Source organism: Leiobunum rupestre, chromosome 1 (assembly GCF_980474605.1).
Source record: "Leiobunum rupestre chromosome 1, qqLeiRupe1.1.hap1, whole genome shotgun sequence".
NCBI lineage: Eukaryota > Metazoa > Arthropoda > Arachnida > Opiliones > Sclerosomatidae > Leiobunum > Leiobunum rupestre.
This window is the reverse complement of record NC_143384.1, coordinates 33,095,561-33,104,297: the sequence shown is the minus strand read 5'-3', so window position 1 is coordinate 33,104,297 and position 8,737 is coordinate 33,095,561. Positions and strand designations below refer to the sequence as shown.

The 8,737-nt window shown below is 37.6% G+C and overlaps 1 protein-coding gene across 1 annotated transcript; it reads right to left on the bottom strand.

Moving 5' to 3' along the window:
- Nucleotides 1–740: 740 nt before the first annotated feature.
- LOC149962168 (somatostatin receptor type 2-like) lies at nt 741–7,847 on the bottom strand. The gene is made up of 2 exons (XM_090164552.1): nt 7,769–7,847; nt 741–2,726 (listed from the first exon to the last, which is right to left on the bottom strand). The coding sequence occupies exons 1-2, from the start codon at nt 7,809–7,811 to the stop codon at nt 1,303–1,305; spliced, it is 1,467 nt and encodes a 488-aa protein (XP_090020678.1). The 5' UTR covers nt 7,812–7,847; the 3' UTR covers nt 741–1,302.
- Nucleotides 7,848–8,737: the final 890 nt, after the last annotated feature.

The following is an 8,737-nucleotide window of genomic DNA, read 5'->3' as shown; positions in this document are numbered from 1 at the left end:
ATCAGTTCCATACCGCAAAGTATTTGGGTGTTGTTGTTGTTTTTTACGTCTTTTTAACGATGAGATAGAAGAACATTTGGTGGCGTTTTATTATCTTTAGCAACGCAATGCCATTAGAGCCATCAATGCTCAGTTATTTGTGAAGCTTTACGCTCGTTTTCGACGTTTCGCGCAAGTAGAGGAAGTCGTTCTAGAAAGCGTTGTTTTCCTCAGTAGATTACTGGCCGAGGCCTAATGGCTTTTTAGTCGCTCGGTAGACGTTTCCTTTTGACTGCTTGCAAAGTAGGCTTAGTCTATCTGCATTTGCTTGAATGGAGGACGCGCTACAGAAGGTGCTTGAACCGCCCGCGCGATGGCGGCACTTGTGGCGTTAAAAAAATCGCGAAGGTAAATTACGATTGGTCTATTTAAATAATGGTCATTTCTCATTGGTTGAACTTAAATAGTGAAATATTTACGGTCGGTTGATTTTATTTAATAGTCAATTCTGATTGGTTAGATTAAAATTTATAGACATTTCTGATTGGTTGAATTAAAATAATCGAAAATTCTGATTGGTTTGAATTTAAGTTAATAGTCAATCCTGATTGGTTGGATTTAAATATTCGCAAATTCTGAGTGGTTAGAGTGAAATTAGAGGTAGCTGATTAAATAAAGGCGAATTCTGATTCCGTGGATTTACGTAATGGTTAATTTTGATTGGTGAATTTAAATTGGAAATTCTAATGGGTTGTGGTAATAAAGTGGTTCATTTTGATTGGTTGGTTCAAAGAATACACAATTTCGATTTGATGAACTAATAACGATTGCTATTCTAAATAAATTCTAAATGCTTCTCTTTAAAATACAGTTTTCTTCCTCGCAGCATAGTCATAGTCATGATATTTGATGACAATTTCGAGCCCCAAGTCACAAATTGTCACAACACATGACGTTTAAATATACATGACATCATTCACGAGCTTAACTTCACGAGAAAGCTCCACAATCGAGCATGAAGTATATGAGAGCGACTTGAGTATTAACGGAGACCCAAACATGGTTTTCTTATCCCTTCGGATGACGCCATTTATCCATAAACCTCCAATTCCATCCACGTCCCAGTAAAACTTCACAAATCCCGGAACAAATTAGCGGGTCTTTAAAACAATCGACCCCTTCAATGGAATCCAATTTGACGTCACTCGTGACGGCATAACGTCGCGCGATATCAAAAAACTATACTTCTTGACGCGTAAACGTGAAATACATCCAAACGCGTGAAGCTGCGAACAACCGTGAGTTTTAAAAATGGTGACGATTTCACACGTTAGTCGGGGAACTCAATTCGTCGTTGGAGGGTTTGGCAAAACCATTCCTCAAATTCATCTCTTTGGTCTCGGGTAGGGCCAAAGTGTTTCCGCTACTTGTAGTCGTGGCGGGGGTCAACTGCGTGTTGGAACGCGAAGCCATTGTGATGGCCGTCGACTGTTCGGTGTCTTGGGGCGTCTGACTGCTCTTGGGAGGGTCGTTGCGTTTGTTCTGCGCCCGGCTGGAGCCTCCCCGGGTCGTTTTGGGGAAGAAGCTGTTCTCCATGTGCAACTGCGCGTTGACATCCTTGCCCGCCGCGCACGTGAACGCCTTGGCGAAACTCTTCTTGAAATTGTCGCTCAAGAAAGCGTACAGTATGGGATTCATGGCCGAGTTGGCGTAGCTGAGACACCCTGACAACAGGTTAATGGTCAGGAACATGAGTCTGTGTTGTTGGATGTTGGGTACGAAGATGGTGCTGACTTGCGCGATCCAATAGGGCAACCAGCAGATGACGTACACCGTGATGACAGTCAGGACGAGATAAGTGACCTTCCGGTGACTTCTCTTTCGTTCTCGGGACTTGTTCTTGGGTCCAATGGTGCGCAGTTTGCAAATGACCAAAAAGTAGAAGAGCAGGATGAGAACAAGCGGGATGGCGAAACCCAGAGTGAAGGAGTACAGCGTGAAAGCTTTTTGGCCATCCATCCACTCGCTCTTGGGCCAGAAGATGTTGCAACTCGTGATGGTCACGTTGGGGTTCGCGTCCACCATTAGGCTTGCGTACATGTAAATGGGTACCATTAGCAAAGCCGAGACCGTCCACGCGGTCAAACAAATGAACTTAGCGATGAACGGGGTGCGGTATTGCGGAGACGAGATGGGATGGCACACGGCCACGTACCTATCCGCGCTCATGACAGTCAGTAGCAAACTACTCGTGAATTGGTTGATTGACGTGGTCGTCATGTAGATTTTGCACATGACTGACCCGAACGGCCAGTACTGGAAGGTGACCGTCGCGATTAAGAATGGTAAGCCGATCAAGAACATCTCGTCCGCGACAGCTAGGTTAAAAATGTACATGTTGGTGACCGTCTGCATCTTGCTGAAGCGAAGGACGACGTAGATGACCAGAGAGTTTCCGCAGATGCCGACCAGGCAGACGATGCCGTAGAGGATCTTGACGAATTCGAAGAGGAGGAAGGGCGGGTCGCCCATCATGTCCATGGTTGCCGTGCAGTTGGCCGTGCTGCTGCCACTGCTACTCACGTTGGAGGTTTCGTTGCAGCTCATTATGCCGGTTACATTCATCCAATCGCTGATGTTTTGGTCTTCCGACATGATTGCGCTGTTGTTGTTGTTGTTGTTGTTGTAGAGTCTTGGTTGATTTGATATGTCTTGGTTTATTGGTCCCGTTTGGTGTTGACCATTACCTGCGGAAGAAAATTTAAAAAGAAATGTAGAGGTGAGATTTCTGTAACATATCGAGTTTCCAATAAGTTAAATAAACAAAATTCTAAAGATCGCCCATTTGAACATCCCTTAATAATGGTTTAAAAAGAACTGCTTCTTCATCCACAATATTTTAATCAAATTTTAAATTCCATGAAGTAGCAGTTCTTCTATATCTTTTTAAACCATTTTAAAATAGAACCATGGATCGAAATTTTAAAATTCAAGATCCCTTAATAAGTTAAGTATTTTATATTTTATGCTTATCATTTAAGTATTTGTTGAAATACGAATGTTTAACGCCATCCCAGATTCGATTTCTTTGAACTGTCGCTTGGGGATGCTGGGTAAAATATAATATTCAACTTGAAAACAACATTCGACGATAGACGGGAGTGTGGTTAGCATAATCGTAGCTTGCTAGTGGGTGTGACTGTTACCGTGGTCAAAATAACGAGTTTAAGTCGGCGATGACATTAAAACACCCATGATGGTTACGTCATTATTTGCGTCGCAGGATCGTCAGGGTTTGTACCTCGTGATGTGTGACTCAAAATAATATCATGGCTGCCGTTTCAAGGCGAGGTTTAATAACGACTCTACGAGCAAGCACCGAATACCTCTAGCCTCTGAGTCTACAAAATTACACAAAAAGCTTATCAATCGAAATACTGCCAAATACTTCTGCTTTCATTTTATCGCGATACCTCTTGACAACTGGTTTAGTGGTTTTAGGCAAACGAGTCGGTTATAGAGTATCAATTTTTATTTCATCGAGTATTCGAGTCGAGTAACTAAATAAAAACCTCGAGTAATATTTTTAATGAGAGGGATTATCGAGTACTTGATTAGGAGCTGGTTTAATCAAGTAATTATGAAATTATATATAAAAGGAGTATAAAATAACTTTCAATGCCGAAAAATATTCCTTAATTTAAATGAACCCCAGTTTCCACAACTTTGTAGGTACCGTTTATTGCCCCCCAAAAAGTTGTAAATACCCCCTTTCGAACTTTGAAGAAACGAGGATAGAAAAAAAACCAAATACTCGATGCGTTGAAAGAGCAGCTTATTCGAGTAATGGGGTACCCGAAGATGCAACTTTTTGGTACTCGGTAATCGACGAGTATTCTCCAATTACTCATTCGAGATAGAGTTCGAGTACTCAACCTCCAAGAAGGCCAAGTACTCGCTCAGCCTTACTTACTTTACAACTCAAAATAACTCATACTGAACCAATATTTGTATAAAGCATTCTTTGTATATATCTTAAATATCAGAATCATCTTAAAATGTCGGCCCCATTTTCATGTAACTTCTCCCCTTTCGTAGCTCGTGATACTAAACATATTTTTGCATTTTCAGTCCTAATTCCGGGACTAGCGTGGACAAAAAGTAAAATTCAAACCCAAACGAAACATTCAGTTTTTTAACTTTTAATTTTATTAAGATTTAAATTCCAGATGGTATTGCAAAGTCATTTTTCAAATGGGATTTATTTGAAAAAAATAATCTTAACTTAAAATCAACTATATGCAAAACGGAGGGACAAGGTCAGGTATAAGTCAGGGATTTAAATAATTTCGTTTAAGGTCAGGGATTTAAATAATTTCGTTAAAGGTCAGGGATTTAAATAATTTCGTGAAGGTCAGGGATTTAAATAATTTCGTTAAAGGTCAGGGATTTAAATAATATCGTTGAAGGTCAGGGATTTAAATAATTTCGTTGAAGGTCAGGGATTTAAATAATTTCGTTAAAGGTCAGGGATTTAAATAATTTCGTTGAAGGTCAGGGATTTAAATAATTTCGTTAAAGGTCAGGGATTTAAATAATTTCGTTGAAGGTCAGGGATTTAAATAATTTCGTTGAAGGTCAGGGATTTAAATAATTTCGTTGAAGGTCAGGGATTTAACTAATTTCGTTGAAGGTCAGGGATTTAAATAATTTCGTTTAAGGTCAGGTATAAGTCAGGGATTTAAATAATTTGGTTAAAGGTCAGGGATTTAAATAATTTCGTGGAGGTCAGGGATTTAAATAATATCGTTGAAGGTCAGGGATTTAAATAATTTCGTTGAAGGTCAGGGATTTAAATAATTTCGTTAAAGGTCAGGGATTTAAATAATTTCGTTGAAGGTCAGGGATTTAAATAATTTCGTTAAAGGTCAGGGATTTAAATAATTTCGTTGAAGGTCAGGGATTTAAATAATTTCGTTGAAGGTCAGGGATTTAAATAATTTCGTTGAAGGTCAGGGATTTAACTAATTTCGTTGAAGGTCAGGGATTTAAATAATTTCGTTTAAGGTCAGGTATAAGTCAGGGATTTAAATAATTTGGTTAAAGGTCAGGGATTTAAATAATTTCGTGGAGGTCAGGGATTTAAATAATTTCGTTAAAGGTCAGGGATTTAAATAATTTCGTTGAAGGTCAGGGATTTAAATAATTTCGTTGAAGGTCAGGGATTTAAATAATTTCGTTGAAGGTCAGGGATTTAAATAATTTCGTTGAAGGTCAGGGATTTAAATAATTTCGTTGAAGGTCAGGGATTTAAATAATTTCGTTAAAGGTCAGGGATTTAAATAATTTCGTTGAAGGTCAGGGATTTAAATAATTTCGTTAAAGGTCAGGGATTTAAATAATTTCGTTGAAGGTCAGGGATTTAAATAATTTCGTTGAAGGTCAGGGATTTAAATAATTTCGTTGAAGGTCAGGGATTTAACTAATTTCGTTGAAGGTCAGGGATTTAAATAATTTCGTTGAAGGTCAGGGATTTAAATAATTTTGTTGAAGGTCAGGGATTTAAATAATTTCGTTGAAGGTCAGGGATTTAACTAATTTCGTTGAAGGTCAGGGATTTAAATAATTTCGTTTAAGGTCAGGTATAAGTCAGGGATTTAAATAATTTGGTTAAAGGTCAGGGATTTAAATAATTTCGTGGAGGTCAGGGATTTAAATAATTTCGTTAAAGGTCAGGGATTTAAATAATTTCGTTGAAGGTCAGGGATTTAAATAATTTCGTTGAAGGTCAGGGATTTAAATAATATCGTTGAAGGTCAGGGATTTAAATAATTTCGTTGAAGGTCAGGGATTTAAATAATTTCGTTAAAGGTCAGGGATTTAAATAATTTCGTTAAAGGTCAGGGATTTAAATAATTTCGTTGAAGGTCAGGGATTTAAATAATTTCGTTGAAGGTCAGGGATTTAAATAATTTCGTTGAAGGTCAGGGATTTAACTAATTTCGTTGAAGGTCAGGGATTTAAATAATTTCGTTGAAGGTCAGGGATTTAAATAATTTCGTTTAAGGTCAGGTATAAGTCAGGGATTTAAATAATTTGGTTAAAGGTCAGGGATTTAAATAATTTCGTGAAGGTCAGGGATTTAAATAATTTCGTGAAGGTCAGGGATTTAAATATTTTCGTGGAGGTCAGGGATTTAAATAATTTCGTTAAAGGTCAGGGATTTAAATAATTTCGTTGAAGGTCAGGGATTTAAATAATTTCGTTGAAGGTCATGGATTTAAATAATTTCGTTGAAGGTCAGGGATTTAAATAATTTTGTTAAAGGTCAGGTATAAGTCAGGGATTTAAAGGGAATATAACCTGCAAAGCAATCTTTATGGAAAACCCCTTCAATTTTTCAAATTACCCTGTACAGTGGCGCCAAACATTTTTAAAGCCAAAGGCAAGAGCGGCCAGAGCTGCTAACGTTGGTGTTCCACACCAAATACCTGAGGTTATATCCCCTTTAAATAATTTCGTTAAAGCTCATGGATTTAAATGATAGGGTTAAAGGTCAGGGACTTAAATAATTTGGTTAAAGGTCAGGGATTTAAATAATTTCGTTAAAGCTCAGGGATAAGTTAGGGATTTGATTCAATAAAAAAAAAATGCAAGACCAGAGCCAAATTCCATCGTTATATCTACCTTATGTATGTCCATTATTCATTATATAACTCATTCAATGCATAATTAAATTATTTTTAGTGCCTACATTACGACTTCTTATTTATGTAGTTTAATTAATGTTGACACTTTTCGTAACTAATGTATCCCTAGACAACGAATTACTAATCCATTCACCGTTAATATTATAAAGTGTCACATCATCTAGCGACTTTTATTTCCCTTAAATCAGGTGGCTCGGTTAAATTGCGTAGCTTTTATGGAAATGGGAAAACGAAAAACTCAGGGAAAACCCATTTAACAATTGGAGAGAGCTTGAAAACTCAACGCGGAAGGAGTAGTTCCGAGTTTTAACCCAGTAGTCCAGTGCCAAAAGCTGGGATCGAACACGGCTCCTCTCGCTGCGAGGCGAAAATGCTAACCACTCCGCCACTTCATTTCAATGAATTTGTTTCTATTATAGAATATACAAACGAGGTCAAACTTCTTTGCAACCGAAAGCTACCGTTACGCCCTCTTTTTGTATGGCAGACGCTATTAGCATTTGTCGTCATTAATTTTTAAGGTAGATGCAATTACCCGTATTAGAGGGTTATGATGAATAAAATAGAAGTTAGAAAGGTGAATATTTGCTTGCATATACGTTGTGGTTTCACCTTAAAAAACCAAAAGAAATTAACAAGAATACAAGTCGGTCAAGACCGTAATATTACCTCTCCTCGGAGTGGATTTATTCGGCTTACAAAACTATAACTACGCTTAATCAAAACTGTTACAACGGCGATAAATTTGTTTTTAGAAACGAAAAATAAGAAAGCGGGCCGTAAATTTAAAAATTGAACCTATTATTGTTACCCATAAACAAATATATAATAATAACTCAATAGATCAGCCATCAAAGCAAAAATAACCCATAGAAAATATATAATAATAACCCAATCTTTCAGGCTTCAGAGCAAAAATAACCGGAAGAAAAATATAACGCAATCAAGCCACAAATTACTTCAAATATTTTAGAAACTAAGCAATAGAAAATGATAACTTTTAGAACACGATGCATACACTTTAAAACCTCATCTAACACTGGACGATTTCGCGTGGGAAAAAAATCCAGATATTGTACCTTTAGGCCAACTTGTTAATTTCACGCCTCGAAAACAAGACATTGCGTAAGAAAAGTGTTCACAAGTTTCGCTGATAGCCTTTCACTCTATGTGAGTGGTTTACTCTATGGGGTGGTACGTCCTTACGCCCTCGACAGACGGGGATATAGGCAGGGCCCCCATGGCGGACGTACGACAGCCTACCGCGTCGGATCGCCAGAGCTCACCGAATCTCTCTAACGAAAGTTTACGTTCACTTTTATGTCAACAAGTCATAAAATATAAAATCTCGTAAAATATATTCCCTAAATACACGTATCCGCTAAGATGTGTCTATAGATATTTTTTATAGACGTCTAATATTGGTCCTTTGGAGGATGCTGCTAAGGGGAAGGCAGAATTATCAGCTAAGGGGGGGGACTAGGGAGACAGGAATCCCCCCGCTGAAACAAAGAAAAATAATTAATGACGCCTTCTATCGTCGAAAGAATTTTCAATTTGAGACTGGAGCTATAAACGTTTTTCGTTCTTTTTTTATTCGTGACGCGTCAATTTTCGCTCCATAATTATTCATCTTATCCCAGTTGATTAAAAGTTGCGCAGAATAATCCTCTTTTACCTATATTCGCGTCGAACCCCGAAGCAAAATATAAAATAAAATTACATTTTTTAAGTCGTTATTTTGCTGATCCTATTCTATTACATTCTACCCAAAAGGCAAAAAGTTTGGCTTCAGATTTTAGATTGAGGGTTTTTTAATTTTTTTTTTATGTGTGTGCATGTTCTGTCCCGAAGCGATAACTACCGCTAGGTGTCCTAAAAAATGGTTGAAATTTTAAAAATATATTAACCTTTCTTTGGTGTAATTATTTTACATTTAAAAAAATTTATGTGTGGGTAAGTACTTTTAGAGTATTTTTATCGAGTTGCATACATCGTGCACTTACACTTATGTTGGTCTGGTTTTTAACTGGGTCGTCATTACTTCG

Bases quoted from the DNA above. Each gene is read 5' to 3' on its own strand.
- LOC149962168 (XM_090164552.1), bottom strand. From the start codon at position 7,811: ATGTCTTGTTTTCGAGGCGTGAAATTAACAAGTTGGCCTAAAG. The intron at 2,727-7,768 runs GTACAATATCTG...TTTCTTCCGCAG, and splicing joins ATTAACAAGTTGGCCTAAAG to GTAATGGTCAACACCAAACG.